Source organism: Podarcis muralis, chromosome 1, assembly GCF_964188315.1.
Source record: "Podarcis muralis chromosome 1, rPodMur119.hap1.1, whole genome shotgun sequence".
Classification (NCBI taxonomy): Eukaryota; Metazoa; Chordata; class Lepidosauria; order Squamata; family Lacertidae; genus Podarcis; species Podarcis muralis.
In genome coordinates this window covers 112,359,111-112,382,660 of record NC_135655.1, presented here as the reverse complement: position 1 = coordinate 112,382,660, position 23,550 = coordinate 112,359,111, and the positions used below count along the sequence as shown (strand labels likewise).

The 23,550-nt window shown below is 46.1% G+C and overlaps 1 protein-coding gene across 4 annotated transcripts in view; it reads left to right on the top strand.

The window, feature by feature from the left end:
- UBE2E3 (ubiquitin conjugating enzyme E2 E3) overlaps positions 1 to 21,612 on the top strand; it is an 88,439-nt gene extending 66,827 nt beyond the window's left edge. For 3 of the 4 annotated variants that reach the window (XM_028748257.2, XM_028748248.2, XM_028748231.2), the window contains 3 exons: positions 13,757 to 13,889; positions 19,819 to 19,966; positions 20,852 to 21,612. In XM_028748257.2, coding sequence (XP_028604090.1) covers positions 13,757 to 13,889; positions 19,819 to 19,966; positions 20,852 to 20,949 — 379 coding nt within the window. In that variant the 3' untranslated portion in view covers positions 20,950 to 21,612. The remainder of the gene's footprint in view (positions 1 to 13,756; positions 13,890 to 19,818; positions 19,967 to 20,851) is intronic. The other variant, XM_028748238.2, reaches the window with a different exon arrangement.
- Positions 21,613 to 23,550: the final 1,938 nt, after the last annotated feature.

Sequence of the window (23,550 nt, the reverse complement as noted above, 5' to 3'; positions counted from 1 at the left end):
TTTTAAGAAGGTTACTGCCACTGATAGCACATCCCAAAATACCACGTCTTCCCCCCCTCACTTTTGCAACAGCTTTGCTAGCTTAAAGGACTGACACCAGCACTGTTTCCTCCAAGAATTCTTGCTTAACAACGTAACACTCCGTGTAATCTGCGGTTGGGCGAAGGCCCGGAGATAACATCAACTTGGAGCCCTTGTTGAAACACGATTCATCATTCCTTGTGGCTGCTACTATAGATTCTTCGAGTCAGAGCTCCTAGGTCAGGCACACCCTGTGTGTGTGAATTGTATATCTCTCCCCCCCCCCCCACACACACCCCGAAACAATCTTCTGGTCATTAGCAGTCTTATCTCCCCCAAGTGTGCTTTGCCAACACTTGAGGAACTTGCATGAATTTTCTGCCTCATTTCAATGGCAGATCTGAACCCTAACAACACAGAAAACATGGCCCAGTTTATTTGTAAAAACTAGGTCCCAGTTATTAAAGGGAAGATGATTTCTGGGTCAAAACTGGGTTTTTAATCTCTGTGGATTTTTTTATTCCCTCTTAAAAAAACAAAAGACAACATTTATATGCATGTATATTGACTCCCATCCTTCCCTTTTGCTATCGGTACAGTGGTACCTCAGGTTACAGACGCTTCAGGTTACAGTCACTTCAGGTTACAGACTCCGCTAACCCAGAAATAGTACCTCAGGTTAAGAACTTTGCTTCAGGATGAGAACAGAAATCGTGCTCCGGTGGTGCGGCAGCAGCAGGAGGCGCCATTAGCTAAAGTGGTGCTTCAGGTTAAGAACAGTTTCAGGTTAAGAACGGACCTCCAGAACGAATTAAGTTCTTAACATGAGGTATCAACTGTATATTGATAATTCCATACTGTATTTGAGGTGCAAAAGCAAATAAACAAAACTTGATGATCAGCAGTCATATTGATCTGTTTTCAAGCAGCGCATGCCATTATATTCCCTTTGTCCTCAACAGACAGGGTCCCTTGGTAGATATGACCATGTTTTGGGGGAGGGTGCAAGTTTCTACTGTCAGCAAAATAGAAATGACTTAAAGCAGCTTGAAGTTTGTGCTAGACTTTTTAACCTTTCCTACCTGTTAAGAATCCATAGGAAGATGGACCAGGCCAACAACCTGTCTTGTCCATCATCCTCTTCTCACGATGGCCAGCCTTATGCATGTGGGAATTGCGCAAGAGGGACCCTGAGAGCTCAACTGCAGTTTCCCTGTTTGTGAATCCCAACAACTGATATTCAGAGACATACAGCCTCCAATGCAGTAGCTATGGGTAGCTTCCCTAAGGTGCCTTAGGAAGAGGCTTTATTAAGGTCATCTGAACAATCAGGAATGCAACTTGGAATGCTCTCCCCAGGAAAGCTCCCCTGGCTCCATTGTCATATATCTTTAGGTACCAGGCAAAATCGTTCCTGTTTCGCCAGATCTTTGGCTTTTAGTTATCCATGGCCTCTGTAAGTGGGCGGGGATGTTTTAATGTCGTTTTTAAAAATAGGATTAGCCTTTAGAGTTTATTTTAAAAATGCAGGTTTTCAAGTATGTTTCTGTTTATTTCATGGAATCATAAAACTGTAGAGTTGGAAAGGGACCACAAGGATCCTCTAGTCCAGCCTTTCTCAACTTGTGGGTCCCCAGATGTTGTTTGACTACAACTCCCATCACCCCTAGCTAGCAAGGCCAGAGCTCAGGGATGATGGAATTTGTAGTCCAACAACATCTGGGGACCCACAGGTTGAGAACCGCTGTGTCTAGTCCGACACCCTGCAATGGAGGGTGCAATGGAGCCCAACGTGGGACTCGAACCCGCAACTCTTAAGATTGAGTCTCATGTTCTACCAGACTGAGCCATTTGTTTGAAATAATTGTAAGTCGTTTTGAGGTGTCGTGGCAAAAGAAAAGCGACTAATAAATTTATTGAGTGGTGGTAATAACAACAGCAGCAGCAGCAAGTGACCAGCATGAAACACATGTTTGCCAGTCCACTTAAGGAAGGCTGATTGATTTTAGGAAGTGAGACACTGCAAAGACCATCTATGTCGGCTGCTGCAAACATCTTTTGTCCCCTGTGTGGAACAAGTCAGACTGCATGGCAAGTGTAATGCATAAAGGAGAGCTGCTTGTAGTTTTTGATGATAGCATGTGTGTCTTTCTCATTGCCAGCACATGCTCTGGGAAGGCAAGATTGGCATCAGCTTCCCGGCACAAGCTTTATTTATAGGGTGCCATCTGTGTGCCCAGCACTTTGCAAAGAATGAGAGGACGGGTCCCTGCTCTTGAAGCCGCAGCGGCAGATGGCTTTGTAGGGTGGCGGTGGCCTCAGCAACCACACAAACCAGAGGTCAGGTGAGTGGCACTGCCACATGGCACTGCCCAGTACTGCCAGAGAAGCTTGGAATCCCCACAGGGGTTGCTAACGTGCAGATATTCCTGCACTGCAGCTCCCATCATCTCTGGCCGCTTGCCTTCCTGGCTGAAACTGATGGGAGTTGGAGGGCAACAACTTATTTGCAGGAAGGGATGCAGGCTATCCCCGTACCAGTGTTAGAAACTCAGATATATATGTTCCATTGGCCTTCTCTCAATTTCTTAACTACAGCTAAGAAGGAGATCAAATCCTGACCTTTCCACCGGCCTTCAGTGAATGAGGCTTGCACGCAGCCAGCGACGATCTGTGGATGACTTTGGGGCACTTTCAGTCTCTGCGTCTGAGGCAGGAGCTGGTCAGCAGCCTCTTTGTAGCTGCACAGTTGACATCTGCCCGGATTATCCCCCTTCTGTGGGCCCAGGCAGGTTCTTAGGATGGTAATTGCCGTCAAAGCCTCCAACCTCTTGTCAGGTCACAGGCTGAATTATTCTTTCTTTCTTCTCCCTTTTGTTACCCTAATCCAGTTATTATGTGATAATGAAATGTTCTTGGGTTTTAAGTCTAATTATTAAAGATGAAACGCAGCTGACAAGCATTTAATGGAGCTATTGCAAGGTAACCTGTCTGGCGTGGCATGCTTTATATTGCTGATCTCTGCCCCAGTCTACTAGTCAACCCCCAAAATAAGCACCTGGCATTGGGTGCCCCTGTCATGTATATGCATGTGTGTGTGCATAATACTGAATTTGCGCTGGTCTGTCATCACGCAGGCAACCGAGCGCTCATGCCGACGCAGGGGAGAGGAAGTAAGTAAGTGAGACAGTGAGATTGCTACCAAAGTGAACATGGGAAACTCCGTTTGCGACCCATGCTGCGGCCACCAGCCTCTTTACCCAGTGCTTCATGTCTTTTTCAACACTGCCTTGCCTGCACAACTCTCCACTGGGCCCATGCAGGACTGGTTCTGGCTGGTTCCTTGAGGTGGCTGCAATATGCTACCTTGTTTTATGATAGTACAGTCATACCTCGGGTTATAGACACTTCAGGTTGCGTTTTTTTCAGGTTATGGACCACCGAAACCCGGAAGTACCGGAATGGGTTACTTTCTGGGTTTCGGCGGTCACACAAGCACAGAAGCGCTAAATCGCGCTATGTGCAGAAGCGCCGAATTGCAACCTGTGCATGCGCAGACGAGCTGCTGTGGGTTGTGAACGTGCATCCCGCACGGATCACGTTTGCAACCCGAGCGTCCATTGTAGTTTGTTTCAGCAAGCTTTTAAATGCCACAGAACTCTTCCTTGGCATATTCAGTGCAGGTGGAGCTGTGGTCTAAACCACCGAGCCTCTTGGGCTTGCCAATCAGAAGGTCGGCTGGTTCGAATCCGCTCGATGGGAGTGAGCTCTCATCGCTCTGTCTCAGCTCCTGCCAACCTAGCAGTTCAAAAGCATGCCAGCACGAGTAGATAAATAGGTACTGCTGCAACAGGAAGGTAAACGGCGTTTCCGTGCGCTCTGGCTTCCGTCACGGTGTCCCGTTGCACCAGAAGCGGTTTAGTCATGCTGGCCACGTGACCCAGAAAGCTGTCTGTGGACAAACGCCGGCTCCCTCGGCCTGAAAAGCGAGATGAGCGCCGCACCCCATTGTGGCCTTGACTGGACTTAACTGCCAGGGGTCCTTTACCTTTTTATATTCAGCAAAACAATGCAAAATAAAAAGAACTGGGATAGATGCTTCAAAGGATGATTGGGGGTGGGGGAGACACCGTTTGCAGTTCAATCAGATTGCAACAGGTGGTTCTGACAGCCACCATAATAGGTGGCATTTTAAAAAGGATTAAGCAGGTTTACAGCTAGATCTGCCTGACTGCTAGCCTTGATCGTTATATAGACTCTCTGCGTTCAGAGGAAGTGTAACCAGATCTGATAGCCAGATGCTGCGGACAAAAACACATGTGTTCTCTTGCAGTCATATTAATTGGATCCCTTGAGTTGGTGTACTGTGGTGGTGAGAGTGTCGGGTTAAGAGTTGGGAGAGGTTCCAATCCACACTGGGTGACCTTGGGCCAGACTCCGTCTCTCAGCTGTGTTTTGGGATGAACTAAGAACGGGGAATAGGGACGCGGGTGGCGCTGTGGGTTAAACTACAGAGCCTAGGACTTGCCGATCAGAAGGTTGGCGGTTTGAATCCCTGCAACAGGGTGAGCTCCCGTTGCTCGGTCCCTGCTCCTGCCAACCTAGCAGTTCGAAAGCACGTCAAAGTGCAAGTAGATAAATAGGTATCGCTCTGGCGGGAAGGTAAACGGCATTTCCGTGCACTGCTCTGATTCACCAGAAGCGGCTTAGTCATGCTGGCCACATGACCCGGAAGCTGTACGCCGGCTCCCTCGGCCAATAAAGCGAGATGAGCGCCGCAACCCCAGAGTCGTCCACGACTGGACCTAATGGTCAGGGGTCCCTTTACCTTGGGATGGGGAGATAAATGTAACAAATAATATGGATTTGCCTGTCTTCTATGATGATTTTCTGAAGCCTGTTGCACGTCTCCCTCCCGCATGACATCTGCGCTGCGGTGGATATGCACGGTGGGCAGAGGCTTTTCTGTGTTGGCACCCAGATCACAGTATGCCTACAAAAAGAGTGCAAGAATGTGGCAAAAGGAGTTTGTCTGTCCCGATTGCTGCTTGCCTTCCAAATACTTTGCTCTTTCTCTCAGCATTTTAGGTCGGGGACTCAGCTTTACAGCTGCAAATATAGTTTTAAGTGCGTTTTAAGTGCATTATACAAATGTGACACTAGATGGCAATGGTGAGCTAATGGCAAATTCAAGATATATTTTAAGATATTTTTTTATTTTTTTTAAAGCATTTTCACAGCATTTTAAATTTTGTCTAGATTCAGCCTTGGTCTGTGAATCTCATTTCTTTGTTACTTTGTGAATGTTTTTAATTGTACTTTCAATGTACTGTCTGCTTTGCGTTCGTTTCTAATGTTTCAATTTTTACCCTGCCTTCTGTACAATTTCTTAATAAAGTGAGTTATAATCCCGCCGACCTGGAATAGCTCAGTCGGTAAAGCACAAGGCTCTTGATCTCAGTGTTGTAGGTTTTTGTCCACTTCGGACAAAAGAGACCTGCATTGCAGGGGTTGGACTAGATGACCCTTGGGGTCTCTTCGAACTCTGCAATTCTAGGATTTTGTAAAAATAAATAGAAACACAGCAAATCATGCCCTGCTGGCAATCTTCCCAAGTGAATCTAGCCAACGGCTGTCCGAAATGGAACCAGATTGATCGTTAAGCTAAACCTAGTAAGGTAACACTTAAGCGCTTAAGGAATTCTGGGATCAGGAGTGGTGTTTGAATAAGAACGTTTTAAAAAGTGGAAAAATCTTGAGAATTTTACAAGCACACATTACAGTCTTTCTAAACGCTTGGGATATATATATTTATATATAAAACCTACAAGTTTCCTTTGGAAAAAGCTCTCTTGTAACAAGAAACTGTTCTTTCCAGCGTGTGCCAAGGTCCAATAAGCCACTCAAGCTGCAGCTGTCTTAGTAATATTTCAGAGCACCTGAATCACACCAGCTCAATACAGCCCAGCAACTGGGAACAAACCCTCACACTCTTTTCCAGAGAGAGCTTCTGCACTTCAGAGTATTTCTGAGACAGCAGTTCCCAAATCCACGCTGTGAAGTTTGACTCGGGAATAAGAGAGTGTAGGAAGATTCTTGTGATCGACTGGGGAAAGCCTGACACTTCCACCATGCCGTAGGATTCACGCATTTACTTTTTGAATATCCTGGCCATAGAATAGGGCTTAGCTTTGCCCCCCACCCCTTGCAAATTTACAAGAAGGGCCTGCGACTAAATGTTGCAGCGCTTAATGCTTCTGTTTAGACTCGTAGCCAGCCAGTTCCATGCCTCTTTCCAGGACACTCCATTCCATTCCCAGAGCTATTTTTTTATTTGTTATTGATACTTTTTCTTTTGAAATTCCGCACCCCTAGGGATTTTATGCCCGGGGCAACCGACCCTGTGGCCCTGCCCATACCACACCACTGACAGCAAGGGACAGGAGAGGTACGGAGGCTGCATTGATTGTTACGATTTTACGGTTGTCTCCCTAAAAGCAAAGATTGTCCGTATTTTTAGGCATGGAATTTAGGCTTAGGTGCACTCTTTCTCAGTAGAGAGAAAGAGATCATAAAAGAAGCCAAAAATTATTTTTTAAAATCTGCAAAGTAAAGATTTAAGCCTAGGAGTGTATTTGGTTTTCTTAGAATGGCAGTGATTTTCTGCGGCACTCTCGGTACGATTCATCTTATTCTTTGCATTGGATTGGCACACAATGTCTCCGGTTTCCCATCCCAGCAAGCATTTGCAAGAGAATGGTTCTGCGAGAGATAAGCCCGGTTGCAAAAAGGCATCATTGAGCTGCCTTGAATTAGGAAGCATTTCTGTGAACCTGTAAAGGCCTCCCGAAACGGAGAGCAAAAGCAGGGTATAAGTTACACCAATAAAAATCAAATAGGATCCACACGGAGCAGGACGAGGGACCACATGGGCTTTGCTCGCAGAAGCTCCCGGGTTCAGTCCCTGGCATCTCCTGTGGTTGGTCTGGATGTGGCAGCAGGTGATGGAAAAGACCTTTGCATGTGACCCTGAAAAGCCACTGTAGTCAAGGTAGGTGTGATGGCCTGGGATTCGGACTCAGAAGCTGAACCTGAGGAATCCCAGCCTGCACTGGAGTCCTTGCCTCCAGAACCAGCTGAGCCGGGGCTGAGGCCTGAGCCTGAAGAGTCCTCACCTGTGCTGGATCCTCAGGTGCAGGCACCACCTGAGTCTGCTCTGGCTCCTGAGGTGATGGAGGACCCATTGCCTGCAGGTGCTCCACTCTCAGCCCCGTCAGAGGAAGCTGAGGTTGCCTCTGGGTCCGGTAACCCTTCAGCCTCTCCTGAGCTGCAGAGGCTCAGGGCAGAGAGGCGGAGGGAACTAAGTTCCTGCAGGAGGAGCGCTCGCCTCCAGGCCAGGAGTAACCTGTGGACCGGGGCCACCCTATGCCTCGGGGCAGATAAAAGCCAACCAGCCCCAGTCCCAGGTTGCAGGAGCAACGTTGTTGCTAGCCTTGTTCCTGCCTGCACCCTGTCCTGCTCTTCTGCCAGATTTCCTGACCCCACCCGACGTCATGCCTTAGACCCAGCTACAGCTTTGACGGACAGCCTCTATACTGCACCATCGACCTCGGACTGGACTCAGACCTCGCCTCTTGGTTAGCCCCCAAGACCAGCACAGTAGGCAACGCAGGGCTTAGATGGGCAAAGAGCCCAGCCTGACCAGCTCACTGTGTGATGGAATCTGGTGCCGTTTCATTGTTCTCTAAAGGGTTGTGGTTTTCAGACGTTTTGTCTCAAGGGAGCCATGTCCACATTTGCTTGTCTGTGCTTTGCAGAGGGTCCTGGGGGTACACACCCAGTTCACACAAGGCGCTGACGCGGCCTGCATGCTGTCAGGGATCCAACAGGGAGAACAGGTCGTTCACAGAACAGAGAAAGACAGCGACACACCAGACAATTTACAGTTAAGGAAGCAGAGAACACATGGAGACTCCTAAGGGTTGCTCCTGTCTAGATGAAGCAGTTGCTTAGATGTCCGCCCCCCCCCCCCCTTTTTCACTCTCCAACCCTATGTCTCAGGTCCCTCCCTCCGTCTACGGCGAGCCCCAAGGGACCCTCTCTGTTTCCGCCTGGCTCTCTGCTCTGTGACATGTGGCTTAGGGCCCTCGTATTTAGAGGACCTTAAGGTCCATGAATAATCATAGTTTAGAGGTCCCGGACCCTAAGGAAGTCAGATTATCCTCCACCAGGGCCAGCCTTCTCAGTCATGGCTCCAACCTGGTGGAATGCTCTGTCCCATGAGTCCAGGGCCCTGCAGGATTTAAGCTATTCCACCTGGCTTTCAATTTGAACATAGCCTGATCTCTTATTCCCCTTCCTTCCCTCCCCCTCCCCTTTTATGAAGATTACCCGCTCTGGGATCCCACAGCTAATTCTCCCCTGGTCTCCTCGCTGGCCCAAATAGGACTAATTTAGCCAGCTAGCCCTGGTGATCATCTAATGTTTATTGGATGGATTTCCCCCCTGAATTGATTTCCCCCCTAAATTCTGAATTTATTGTTATTCACGTTTTATACTGTATTTTATGCTGTTTTTTTGTTGCATCAATTAAGTGTTTTAAATTTGTTGTTAGCCGCCCTGAGCCTGGTTTTTTGAACTGGGAAGGGTGGGGTCTAAATATAATTTTATTATTATTATTATTATTATTATTGTTGTTGTTCTGGGAAGGGAAGGGGTGTTTACAGGCTTTCAGCAGAGAAGCTGTCAGGGTGGCTCTGTGGTAGAGCTGCCAAGTCTGATTCCTGTGGGCAGGGGCACCTGCCTGTTTCCTCCTCCTCCTCTTCCTCCTCCTCCAAGCTGCCAGCCTCCAGCCCTTCCCAGCTTTCCCCTTCCTCTCACCAGTTTCCCACCCCCAGGAGGCAGGGTCTGAATCTTCTTCCTTTGTGCTTTCCCTGGGGGGGGGGGGCTCTTGTTCAGGCAGCTTCCACCACTCCTCCTCATCCAGCCAGTCCCTGACACATGCATTTTGAGAGTTCACCCCAGGGCACACGTCCTACAACTGTGTATTACTGTGGGAGGTTAGGAATAGTGGGCAGCTGCTCTTTCTAAGGAGGTTTCCCCTTGTTCCCCTTGAAGGACCCATGATAAGCTTTGAGAACCCAAGGGTGCCTCAGACTACAGTTGGGAAGGGCGAGGGGAAACCCTACTTTTGGGGATCAGGGGCTGTTGCATTTTGGATATTTCAAATACCTCAATTTCCCCCTGGTTCCCACCACAACCAAATCACAGTGCAGGTAAAGGTAAAGGACCCCTGGATGGTTAAGTGCAGTCAAATGGGGTTGTGGCGCTCATCTCGCTTTCAGGCCGAAGGACCCGGCGTTTGTCCACAGACAGTTTTCTGGGTCATGTGGCCAGCAGGTCTAAACTGCTTCTGGTGCAACGGAACACCGTGACGGAAGCCAGAGCTCACGGAAATGCCGTTTACCTTCCCACCGCAGTGGTACCTATTTATCTACTTGCACTGGCATGCTTTCGAACTGCTAGGTTGGCAGGAGCTGGGACAGAACAACTGGAGCTCACCCCATTGCAGGGATTCAAACCGCCGACCTTCTGATCGGCAAGCCCAAGAGGCTCAGTGGTTTAGACCACAGCGCCACCCACATCCTTTTTCACAGTGCAGTGGAAAAGAACACTATCACCCTGATCCATCTGAAGACAGGTCTTGTATTAGACAGACGTGTCAGGCTTCTGAAAAATGCCTTCTGCACCTGCCAGGTTAGAATCCATGGATTTATTTTTTCCCCCCAGTAGACTTTCCCCCTCTAGGAACAACCCTTGTAATTTTAAGTGGCACTAATGGTAATGCAGTAGATGACTGTAAATAGTAACTTAGGAATTATTGCTCTTAGATGTTTGACTATTTAATTGATAGATGCCCTTGTTCTGACTCTTTGAGTGATTACCAGGTAGTCTGGCACACGGCTAGAGGCTGTAACCTTAATTGTGACTGATTAATTTGGCTGAAATATGTTGCAAAGTCAATTCAGCTGTTTCGTTAAACTGATTGAATTGCATCCAGCTATTAGAGGTGTTTGAAGGAAAGGTAGCTGACAGATGATATAGGAGCATGAACCTCTGCATTAAGCTATAAAATAGCCATTAAGGAAACCTGTGCCAAAATTGAATTGTTCCACTGAAATTTGACTTCCAAGCCTAATGCTAATTAAACGATATATGCTTAATGGATGTCAAAGAGTTAATTAGCGCACCGGATGGCCTGTGCATGGGTTTTAAATATTTCTACATTTCTCCAGCCTTCCCCCCCCCCCCCATTATTGCTTCTGCTGTTTTGTTCTGTTAGCAAACTTAAGAAACACAGGCAGAATAATTTAACTAAGGGACTTTGGAAATGCATGTGAATTACTTAGGCATTGTGGCTTGCTGTCCCTTGTGGCCTGCTGTCCCTTCTCCGTCTTAATTCTCCTTGAGTATATTTGAATCACCTCTGTTGTCAACAGAGCACATTTTAAACAACAACTGTTGATTGCTCTGAAATACTACCAGATGTTGTGGTCTTAATATCGTTCAGGTCACAAAAGGATCACCCACTGCTGAATGGACGTGGGATAACAGGGTACAGTGTCCCAGAAGTCATTTTGCAGGAGTTTTGTACCCCAACCTCTTTCCAGATTTCGAGTCTAGATTTCGAGCCGTGGTTCCCAACACGCGCCCCACATGGGGCAATTTGAGAATCAGTTATTAACAGTGATTTATTTATTTTTTGCAACTGTCCTTTCGTTCTTTTATTTTTCTCTCTCATGGATGCCATGTTCTTTGGAAGCTTGTTTAGATCAAATTAATGGCCTTTTAAGCTTCCTCCATGTGAATAGGAGTTCACTTTTTGAATACAGTGGTACCTCGGGTTAGGTACTTAATTCGTTCCGGAGGACCTGAAACTGTTCTTAACCTGAAGCACCACTTTAGCTAATGGGGCCTCCCGCTGACGCCGCACCGCCGCTGCACGATTTCTGTTCTCATCCTGAAGCAAAGTTCTTAACCCGAGGTAATATTTCTGGGTTAGCGGAGTCTGTAACCTGAAGTGTATGTAACTTGAAGCATCTGTAACCTGAGGTACCACTGTAATAAGAATTACATGTCATGGGGGGGGGGGTGAATCAGGATTTTAGAGATGCTTAGATGGGGCATGGCCCAAAAAAGGTTGGGTACCACTGATCTAGAGGTTGGGATGGCAAATCCATGAAAAGGAGTCCAGCCATCTTTTGCCCCACCTCCAATAAACATTGTTATGCTGTTCCAACTCCCTTTGTTCCTATCTCACTATCAACGTAGTTCTTTTCCCAGATAGGTTTCTCTAAACGACACCTGGAAATAAAACATGTGGGCCTCTTCCTCCAGACATCTTTTCCATGACACCTTCATGGTGATTTATGCTTATGATCCTGCCTTCAGTACTATTTTTTTGAGGCAGTTGGACTGCTTCATTTCCCTTCAAAGCATATCTTGTAACTTTTGTGCAGAAATCCCATAACTTTGCTTACCACAAATGTTCTGGGTTCGTTCCGGTTTTTTTTTGTGCTGCTTTCATTGTGCTATAACCCCTCTGATCAGAAACAGAGTGGGTGGCATTGGGGAAGCTCAGCTGGTTAGAGCATGGTCCTGAATATGCCAAGGTTGCAGGTTCAATTCCCACAAGGGACAGGTGCCTATTCCTGCATTGCAAGGGGCTGGACTACATGATCCTCAGGGTGCCTTCCAATTCTATGATTCTATGAAATCCGTCACTAATGCATCAGGGCCACAAAACCTCTCCTGGAGGGCCAGTCAGATTTCATACCAGCAGAAGAGTTTATTTGGGAAGGAGGGACTGGTGTAAAAAAACTTGAGCTTTGATGCTTCCATATAAAATTTGTGATAAACATTGCTTTAGAGGTCTTTTTATAAAATAAAAAAATTGGTTACTTGCTGAAGTCTTTCGGAAACTGTTTTTGAATCAGTGTTAAAAAGAAAGGAAGCAGAACGGACATTGGGCCCTCTTATAGTATTACTGTATGGATGTAGATGTTCTTACAACGTTAACCTCAAAGTGCATTTGTTGCTTTTTCAGTAACTTTGTAGCCTTCTTTATAAAAATAGTGGTTCCCCTGTCAAAATAGGCTTTTCAGGGGGGTGGGGGAGTTTAGCTTAACTATGGTATCGTCGCTCGGTCCCAGCGCCTGCCAACCTAGCAGTTCGAAAGCACCCTCGGGTGCAAGTAGATAAATAGGGACCGCTTACTAGCGGGAAGGTAAACGGCGTTCCGTGTGCTGCGCTGGCCCGCCAGATGCAGCTTGTCATGCTGGCCACGTGACCCGGAAGTGTCTGCGGACAGCGCTGGCTCCCGGCCTATAGAGTGAGATGAGCGCACAACCCTAGAGTCTGTCAAGACTGGCCCGTACGGGCAGGGGTACCTTTACCTTTTTATGGTATCGTTGCTGCTACATTATTGTAATGCGCTGAGCACTTAAGCCTTAAAATAAGTATTGGGCGGATCCTTTAATAGCTGTCCATATCTATAAAACTGATTGACTATATAATACAGGCACTTGGGATCCAAAATGGCCTTCGGAACTATATTAGATTGTATAATATCCCTCCCCCCCCCTCCAGCGGTGCTTTCACTGTCAGATAATGTGATGGTCTGAGGGATGGCAGTTCCTGACCACCACTCTTCCAGATCTTCATTCTGGAGGTCAAGGCAGGCTTTTCAGGAAGCGAGTGAATAAATTCAAGAAGCGTTTTTAGTATTTTAGGACCCGAGGGAAAGTACTTGGAACTGACTGTATGGCAAAACCGCAAGAACAGTGCGGGATCAAGTAAGAAAACATTCTTTTAATGTCTGCATTGGTTACCTCGGAGCAGGAATGGGGAACCCTTGGTCTGTCAGATCTAGTTGGACTCAGAACTCCCAGGGTTGATGTTGAGTTGGAGTCCAGTAACAAGTGGAGGGCCGCTGGCTCCTCATCGCTGCCTTGGAGCCCTAATTTACAGCCGAGAGCCATTCAAAGGGAGTTGTGTCTGGTTTGCACCTTTTGGCACAGGTTTAGGCAAGTTGACTTAAAAGCAAGTACTGCTGTGTTTTGTGGAGTTTGCTCTCAGGCAGATGGGCATAGGATTGTAGTCTTACTGGACCGGAGCAGAGAGACCTGGGTTGCAATCCCTTCTCAGCTTGGAAGCTTTGCTGGATATACCATAGGCAAGTGACTCTCTCTCTCTTAGCCTAACAGGCTTCGTAGGATTGTGCAGATAAGTTGGGATAAGCCCATGCAGGCTGCTGCGAGCTCCTTGAAGAAAAGGTTGGATATAAATGGTGAGGGGTGGGTGAATGGGTTTAAGCAGGCCTAACCCCTCCCTGTGTTGGATTGTAGTCCTTTGTGTTTTAAGGCATTCCCTCTTCCTCCCCCCCCCCCCAGCTTTCTTTCATGAATGCCCCACGCACCGGAAAGAGCACTAGACAAAAAGGCTACAGAGCTAAATATCATAAAAGACAAAGATGGGTTTTGTGTTTGAAAACATTGACAGAAGCACAGTTGACACGCCGTTCCTTCGTTCATAGCACACTCATACAAAAGCTCCACACCAATGACAACAGATGTCATTGACAAGGATTTAAGGATGAAATGAGTAATGACTGTCAATGCCCAAGAACTGTCCAGATCACTTTCTGTTTATCCCTCCCTCTCTTTTATTTCAACAGTGCTGGGCCTAAAGGCGATAACATTTACGAGTGGAGATCTACTATCCTCGGTCCCCCGGGTTCTGTGTACGAAGGTGGTGTCTTCTTTCTGGATATCACGTTTTCATCCGATTATCCATTTAAACCACCAAAGGTAAGCATTTGTGGCTCTCTGTATTTTTATATGCAGCTTCTCCATCCTTGAATGTATCTCCATTCTTCACATTTGTACCAGTGCTCATGAGACGCTTGCACATTTGACTATTGGGGGAAAAGAAGACTCCGCAGCTCTGAGGTTTCAAGCGTAGCCCAGGATCTCAAATAAACTGGTGACCGTGCCAAGCTGTACAATATGCAGCCCAGGAATCCACATTTAACTTGCACTCAGTGTGTTGCAGAACTTACAACTCAGGGTTGGCAATTTCCTGAGGTGGGGGGAAATGAATTTTGTCAGCGTGCCAGTAGCTATTAATCTCCCTCCATCCCCCTTAGATAGTTTAGGGAATGTTTATGGTTGTGATTCCATTCCCTTTCACACATGCAGGAAAACATTCCTAAATGGCTAATAATATCCTCTTAGTTCCCCCTTTCCTACCAGCCTTTGATCAGGTGAGTGTACTGCCTAGTGTGCTAGACTCCCTGGGAAACCGGTGTTTCCCAAACTTGGGTCTCTGGCTGTTTTGGACTACAATTCCCATCATCCCTGACCACTGGTCTTGCCAGCTAGGGATGATGGGAGCTGTTGTCCAGAAACAGCCGGAGACCCAAGTTTGGGAAACACCGGTCAAAACCTCCGTGTTTCAGCTGCCTCAAACTGAAACAGAAAATTAACCATTGCAAAGAAACAGTTGCTTTATTAGAGCGATGTGAGTTAACTACACAAAGCAGGGAAATTCTGAGATGAAATGAAGTGTAACACTCAGCTTGAACTAAGCTAACTTTGTCCTCCTGTCCGGTCTCTGTGGCCATCATACGTAATGGCAAGGTAAGTTTATTAGCATAATAAACCATGCTGTGCACACAGTCCAATTGCGTCTACTTCATTCTTTTCCTGACACAGGCAGGTAAGTAAAGCAGGAAGGGGACAGCTTAGTGTTAGGATCATGGTCTGAGATCATGGTTTGCTCCACTCCAAGATATTTGGAGTAAGTCAACACCAGGCCATGGCTTAGGGCAGGCAATCAATAGTGGTTTGTTAAGGCGAAAGAAACCGCAATGCTGGGTTCGGCTGTAGCATTAAGTTATATGCTTTCTGGTTTGTTTCCCCACTCTCTCCAGGGGAGGAGCAATCAGGCTTCATGTGCAAGTATGGTTTATGTGCAAGAGCCTCAGCCTCATGTGAGAATGGAGTCAAACTCTTGGTTTAGCAAGCTAAAGTGCAGCTTCAGCAACTGAAGTTAGTACAGTGACCATACCTCTCAACTGAACTGATTCAGTCGGGACATCCTGTTTTGGGGGGCCGTGCTCTTGAGAGGACAGTGCCCCAAAACAGATGTTTTGCCACAGCCCCAAAAGATGCGGGGTGCGATCTTCCGCCTGTGACGCACATCCTGGTTTTCTGCAGTGACCCGCTGGAGGGTATTCAGTGACTTGTGTCAATCATTCTCGTTTTCTGCATAAGCAACATTGTAAGACCATTTGACCCAATTACAGAGATTTTGATAAGTGCCCATAAACGTATAAGGAGGGTGGTGAAAGCCAGTTCTTACCTTTAGGCAGTTTAACTTGAAACTGAAAGTAACTCTGACATTCTGCAATCTTGACCACAATTCGTTGGCACTTAGCTGGCATTCATGTGACCTGAACAGAAAAGTACCAGTGTGAATAGACTCGAAATTACCCACGAATTAGGAAAACCCAAACGAAGCAATTAGCAAACTGACAGGTTGAGGACAATATGATATTTCCTGAAATATTGTATAGTCCCTTATGTCCCACTGATTCCAGTAGTATTTAAGAGATTATGAGATGTACGCTGAATTGTAAAGTTGTTCATTAATCTCAAATAATGTGCTTTTGATTATGGAGAACTGCTTGACTTCCACCCATATTTCTGGTAACTGTTGACAAAATCTGTCATAATTGTTTCGCTTCTGCAATAAGGTGGGTTAAATCACTTGGAAGAGCAAGGTCTAATGAATGGGACCTTCTATTTCAAGAACTACATCTTGATATTAATTATCTAAAATTTTTTTTTTTTGGAAAAGGAATACTGGTCTTAATGCTGTTCTACCAAATGAAAATTAGGGCCAAACTACATATAATAAATGGGACGCGGGTGGTGCTGTGGGTTAAACCACAGAGCCTAGGACTTGCTGATCAGAAGGTCAGCGGTTCGAATCCCCACGATGGGGTGAGCTCCCGTTGCTCGGTCCCTGCTCCTGCCAACCCAGCAGTTCGGAAGCACAAAAGTGCAAGTAGATAAATAGGTACCGCTCTGGCGGGAATGTAAACGACGTTTCCGTGCGCTGCTCTGGTTCTCCAGAAGCGGCTTAGTCATGCTGGCCACATGACCCGGAAGCTGTACGCCGGCTCCCTTGGTCAATAAAGCGAGATGAGCGCCACAACCCCAGAGTCGGTCACGACTGGACCTAATGGTCAGGGGTCCTTTTACCTTTACCTTTACATATAATAATGCTTGAATAGCTCTACACTTAAGTATAGCATACTTTTTGAGAAATGGCTATTTCTTGTTCCAAGTTGGAAATCCAGCTTAGGTGGACGTAGGGGGGGGGGCAGGGGACCCAAAATGTATCATGCCCCCCCCCCCAGTAGATACTTGTTCCCTCCCCCAACCCTGTGCATAAGGGCAGAGCTACAAGACTATAAAGTTGTGTGTATTTGAGTCTTCGGTGTTGGAATCAATTATCATTTGCAAAACAATGTTTATGCAAGTGATTTGTTTGTCTAACCCTGTTTCTTTAGGCGGGGGGCTGGGAATATGGAAAACACAGCACACAAAATTGTCCCAAGTGTAATTTCATGTGCTCGCTCATATCGTATAGATATTTATGCCAGCATAAATGTTTGTTTAAAAAATTGCAGCTGCGTAGCAGATGTTTGATGAGGAAGATTCAGAAATCTGCTGTTGTACAAATAAGACAAAATGTTAGGTTTGTGAAGCTGGTTAATCTGCTGAAGACATGCTGCAAAAATCAAGGGGCCTAGATCCCAACTCCTCACCTCTGCTCCCCCTGCCATTTCATGCCTCGTCTAACAAGTTGTATATTCTGGCTGAGATCCAAAGAGCTATTTTTGACATACACAAGAGACTGGGTATCCCCAGTGGGCTGTTGGATTTAAAAACCAAACAATAAACCCTCCCCGCACAAGCTTGCTTTTGAAAGTTCCCAGATAGTTTGCCATGCAGCATAGAGTGCTACTGCTTTCTTGGGGGGGGGGGGGAGGGATCCCAAAGGCCCCTTTTGATGTGATTCTGCCATCATTTCTTGCTTGTGAACTTCCAAAAAAATGAGGAAACAGGGTGGTAAATTAGAGAGCTCTTTGGTCTGATCCTGCAGAGGGTAGCCTGTGTGTGGAACTAATTGTGCATTTATCCGGATCGTGTACAGTCGATCTTTTCTCTGTCCATCTGTCCCCACGTGGCCTAGCAAAGGGAGGAAATGAAATCTGTCCTCACAGTTCTGCAGAAGCCAAAGAGCCTGGTCTTGAATTTGGAACAGAACAAAGTTGCTCAGAGTTATGCATTTTCACTTATTTTTTACAAAGCACCGCCCTCTGCAAAAAGAAAAAGGGAAAAGCATTGAAAGGACTGCTGTTTTGGTTTGTTTGTTTCCTCTAGCATGCGGTGCCATTAAGAGTTTGCGCCATAAAGTATTCCTTCTGTAACTAATGCATTTCAACTCTGCGCGGGGTTTGTACAGAATGTTAAAGTCAATTAAAGCAGAATGATGACACAAATTAGAGCGTGGTGTGCCTCACACATAATGATGCCGTCTAATGAGGAAACAGAAGTGTTTTTCAAGTCCTTTGAAGGCGAGCAGCTCCCTGTTCCATCCCTGAAAATCTCCCATGGGAATGTTAATGCTCATGTGATATCACAGATCATGTGATAGTTTTAGACTATCCAAGTTCAATAGATTAGTCCCCATGCACATGCAAACCTGTGCGTTTGTGTGTGAGAAAGATCTCCTGTTCCAAAGTATTGTGAACAGTATTGTGTTCATTTCATTTCTATATCACTCTAGGGAAACTTGGAAAATATCTCGTTGTCCTCCAGAGCCCACGACAAGCCCCATGTTGACCTGTTTCATAGACTATGGTTGGGGGCCGTGTATTCCTTCCTTACTCCTCTGCTCTCCATCCAAGTTGGTGCCCATCACTTTATACTGTGATTGTGAATCCCAAAGTTTAACCATGTGCTGCATGAAGCTCAGTCGGTAGAGCATGCGTAGGCAAACTATGGCCCGGGGGCCAGATCCGGCCCAATTGCCTTCTAAATCCGGTCCGGGAATCAGTGTGTTTTTACATGAGTAGAATGTGTCCTTTTATTTAAAATGCATCTCTGGGTTATTTGGGGGGCATAGGAATCCGTTCATTTTTTCCCTTCAAAATACAGTCCGCCCCCCCCCCCACAAGGTCTGAGGGACAGTGGACTGGCCCCCTGCTGAAAAAGTTTGCTGGCCCTTGCACTAAAGCATGAGACTCTTAATCTCAGGGTAGTGGGTTTGAGCGCCATGTTGGACAAAATATTCCTGCATTTCAGGGGGTTGGACTAGATGACTCTTGGGAACCCTTCCAACACTACAGTCCCACGATTCTACCTTTTGCCCTGAATCTTCCAATGTTCTTGCCCCCTGGTAGGCACACCTAAGCTTAGTTGGCCCTTTCCCTCAGACCTGATGGTTCTAGCCTTCTGGAGATCTTGTCACTGGACACTGAGGTCCAGCTCTGAGGACCTTCTGGTGGTTCCCTCACTGCAAGAAGTGAGGTTGCAGGGAACCAGGCAGAGAGCCTTCTCAGTAGTGGTGCCCTCCCATCAGATTTCAAGGAAATAAACAACTGAAAATCTGACTTTTAGAAGACATCAGAAGGCAGCCCTGTATCGGGATTTTTTTTAAGTCTGACATTTTACAATTTTTTATATATGCTGTAAGCTGTCCAGAGTGGCTGGGGAAACCCAGCCAGATGGGTGGGATACAAATAATAAAATATTATTATTATTATTATTACAGTGGTAACCTTGGCAGTTGAACGGAATCCGTTCCGGAAGTCCGTTCGGCTTCCAAAACGTTCGAAAACCAAGGCATGGCTTCCAATTGGCTGCAGAAAGCTCCTGCAGCCAATTGGAAGACCCGGAACCTGCATCAGATGTTTGGGTTCCAAAGAAAACGTTTGCAAACCGGAACACTCACTTCCGGGTTTGCGGCATTCCGGAGCCAAAATGTTCGACTCGCAAGGCGTTCACGAACCAAGGTTTGACTGTATTGTCTTCAGCTATTTTCTAGCCACCCTGTTTACTTAAATTTCCCCTAACAATTTAAATGGGCTGGCTTAGTTGCACACAGGCTCCTTAACCCATTTCTCCCAAAACTCCAGACTCCTTTGCAGCGATCAAACAGCAAATTTATATAACTTTATATCTCTCTCTGATGTTTTGGCCTTAACATGCACTGAAATGGAACGGAACTAGTCATCTGAGTGCCAGTTTTGTCTATCTCCCAGGCACAGAAGGACAATACAAAATAAATTCCCCTATGTTGTTGTGGTGGTGGTTTCAAAGGGGGGTTTCAAAATGCTGTATGCATGCCTGCCGGGGAGGGGAGGGTGAACCGCAATAAAGCTTTTAACATTGAGATCTACATGGCAAACATGAGTCAAGACAGCTGCTTGAAAAGTGGCAGTGGCGGGGAACCACTTTTCAGATGAGCCTAACAGAATGAGCAGCAGCAACAAAAAATGAAATGAAATGAAAGGTCTCTATAGAAAAAAATTCTCCCACAGAGGGTGAATAATTCAAGGCTGGTTTCAAAAAGCTGGCAACAAGCTGTGCATGAAGAGCGTGTAATGATTCTCTCTCTCCCCCCCCCCTGCAATTTACACCACCCCCCTTCTACCTCTAGGTTACGTTTCGCACTAGGATCTATCACTGCAACATCAACAGTCAAGGAGTCATCTGTCTGGATATTCTGAAAGACAACTGGAGCCCTGCTTTAACTATTTCAAAGGTCTTGCTGTCTATTTGTTCTCTCTTGACAGACTGCAATCCTGGTAAGGCAATGGCTTGTTTTTTGTTTTTTTTTTTGTGTTTTTTTTTAAAGGACAGGAATTACTAATTGGGTCTTAAGCAGAGTCAAAACAATTCCTAGCCTCAGTTGTAAAAAAAAAAAGGGGGGGTAGAGATTGTTCAAAGTACAATGACTGTGTAAACAATTACATAAATGTGGGATGAGATAAATTCAGGTTGAAAAGGTGGGTTGTTTTCCTTTTACACAGGGCGACCTGGAAACGGTTCCTCTTTGTTCAGGTTGTGTTTAAACCTCTGAATACCTGGACTTTGAAGTAGAATTGGCCGCGGATTCAGACTTTGCATTCAGTTTAATGGCGGAATGCACTCTCAGCACTCCCAGTTTGCTTAAGATTAAATCACAAAATCTGCAAAGCCCTTGAGATACCTTCCCATGTACAAAGTTGTAGGTTTGTCCAGCTCTAACTTACTTTAAAAAGGTGGAATAAGAAAGACTGCTATAGATGATTGCCAGCCATTTTGGACCAGAGGGCACATTTTGAATGTTGAGAGAGTGCTGGGGGCACCATTCACAAAATCACAGTGTGAAATGTTCAGGGGAAGGGGAGAGTTTTGACAGAGAAAAGGAAGACATTGTTGGAGAACCAAACCAAAAAAAAAAATTGCTTCTTGTCCAGAAGTGTCCGCATTCTCTTTCCAGCTGACGTGTAGGTCAAGCACCTTGTCTTTTGAACAATGCTTCCTTGAGGAGGTTCTGCCCCGCAGCTTAGCTTGGAAACAAGTGTGGCGAAATGAACTATTGTGATGCTGAAGTGTCTCTGATCTTGACGCGCCGTCTCCCTCCCTCTCCTCCCATTTCTTCCCCTGTCGTCCCCCCCCCCCTTTCCCCACGCACCCAACTCTTGCAGCTGATCCTCTGGTAGGAAGCATAGCTACTCAGTACCTGACCAACAGAGCCGAGCATGACAGGATAGCCAGGCAGTGGACCAAGAGATACGCAACATAAGCCACGAATCGACGGCTTGGTGTGCGGCGCCAAGGTGCACGGAGGCAGCCCCTGCAGTGTGCAACCGATCTTTATAGCCTTTACAATACGGACTTCTGTGTATATGTTATACTGATTCTACTCTCTGCTTTTATCCTTTCAAAGACGGGATTATCGCTTCCCCTCGACCCTTAACCCCTCCCCTCCCCAACCACGAGAAACAGAAAGGAAAAGGTAAACGCTATCCAGAGTAGAACTTTGTAGCTGTAGATTAGTTATGTTTAAAACGCCTACTTGCAAGTCTTGCTTCTTTGGGATATCAAAATGTATTTTGTGATGTAACTAAGGATACCGTTCCTGAAGTCAACCAAATATTATAGTGCATTTTAGCCTAATTCATTATCTGTATGAAGTTATTAAAGGTAGCTGTAGATTACTAGGAAATTACGTCATTTGTATTAAGCCCAGATCTATTTCCGATATGTGGTACATGCTGTTGTGAAAACTGTTTTAAACTTCTACCTTCGTCGGTTTGTAATGAAAGGGTTCCCCCTCCCCTCTTTTTTTTCTTTTTTTCTTTTCCTTTCACCCCCCTTTCCCTCCCATCGCCACCACCTTGTAGCTCAGAAGAGAGCATCCACTGTATCATCTCAAACACAAATAAACATGTTCCCCCCCAAGGAATAGTTTCTTTGTTTTCGTATTTGAAGCTAAAAATCTAAAGCATACTGCAGCAGGTTAGAATGTAGGGCTGTTTAGAGACGGACGCCCACAGTGCCCCCACCCACAGGCAGAAAGCCAGCATGAGGAAAAAAGGAAAAACCTGAGCATAAGATCTATTGCTCTTGTCTAGACTTGTAGTTTGCCTCTGACTGGTGCTCCTGAGGGACAAACTTCATGCTGAACCTTCTGCTATTCTAGTTCTCTGCATGTTAAGTCTTAAGGACCAGCAATTTCTTAGGCCTGGGAGAATGGATAGATCCCATCATCATCATCCCACAACCACCTGGAGCCAACATAAGTCACTCCCCACCCCCAGGATCTTACGTTTATTTATTTTGTATTGTTCGTGTTTTTTTTTACTTGTCAGTAGCCATGAAAGGTAAATGCATCAAAAATCAGAGATGCAAGTATTTGAAAGAAATGAATGGTAAGCAGCAAGAGGGGCAAAGTGGAGTGGGGTCAGAATTATGGCATGTTAAAAGGTGGGGTAACCCTTTCCTCTCCTGCCACAGTCCTGATGAAAATCCATGTGTGCGCTCACACCCAAACCCACACCTGTGAACTGCTATCAGCCATGGGATAGAAGTTCCCCACAGACTTGGAGCTTTGACGGCGCCATTGCTGGGACCACAGCAAGGGAGGAAAAGGTGAAACCACCTCTCTCCATGGTCCTGATCGAAATCCTCCCCCTCCTATTGTGCCTGCTTTTCGCCATTTTAATAACATGCATGCAAGTGCAAATCACACGCCTACTGTTTTGGTTTGGCCCTCCATTGTATTTAAAGGACGGACAGACCTGCTGAGGAGCAATTGATGCTTAATATATGGCGATGTCCGTGCAAATGGGTTTGCTGCAGTGGATGGATGCAGACCGCTACTGTGTGCTCACGTAAGCACCTGGTATCGCCTGGGCAAATGTCTAGGGCAGTGTTTCCCAACCTTGGGCCTCCAGCTGTTTTTGGACTACAACTCCCATCATCCCTAGCTAGCAAGACCAGTGGTCAGGGATGATGGGAATTGTAGTTCAAAAACAGCTGGAGGCCCAAGGTTGGGGAACACTGGTCTGGTCTTAGCCACAGTTCTTCCCCGGATCAGAAGTTAGAGAGCAATACGATTCTTCTCTCCCCTTGGCTGAACAAATATACGCAACAAGTTTATCAAGCGGCTACATGCATTCCATATTATGAATGGGTTATATTGGTACATGATCATCTGCAGTCTTCCTTTATTGATAGGGCCAATGGCGGGGAACAAATGTTGGTTGGGGCAGGGCAGTTGTGTGCCTTGCTACTTCATAGCAAATCCTCGAGCAACCCACCTAATAATGTGGTTTCCTCGTGGATTTTTTTTTTTTACAGTTTGTTCTCTTCCTCCCCTGCCTCTAATTTACCATAAACGAGCTAGCTTTTGCAAGTCAAAATGGAAAGGTTTTCAAATTGGTGGGCTTAATTCCCTGCCCCCCCCCCAAAAAAAAGGCGCTGTGGATTTTGCTGAGATTATAACTTGTATCAGATTGCAGGCAGTTCTGTGGTTTAGACAGAGGTGTAAAATTGCAGTTTATCTAATCATGTTAAACTGTCTTCCAAAGCAGCTTGGCTGCATGCTGTGTATACCCACTTTTCTCAAAGTGGAATGAACAGTGAGCTGTTAAATCAGAAACTAGAACATTAATATTAATAATGACAATAGTGGAGGCAAATGCACTTTTATAAGGGAAACATAGGTTCTAATTAACTAGTCGTTCTGAGTACAACCCGAAAGGACGGTCTCCTGCACAAGCCCCAGTGAAATTAATGGAATCTCTCCAAAGTCGTGTTTTTGCACAATTTCCACTCAGGAGATTGCTCAGGAGAATCTCCCGGTAGAAGGTACCCTTTGCAACTAAGGCCTGATTCATAC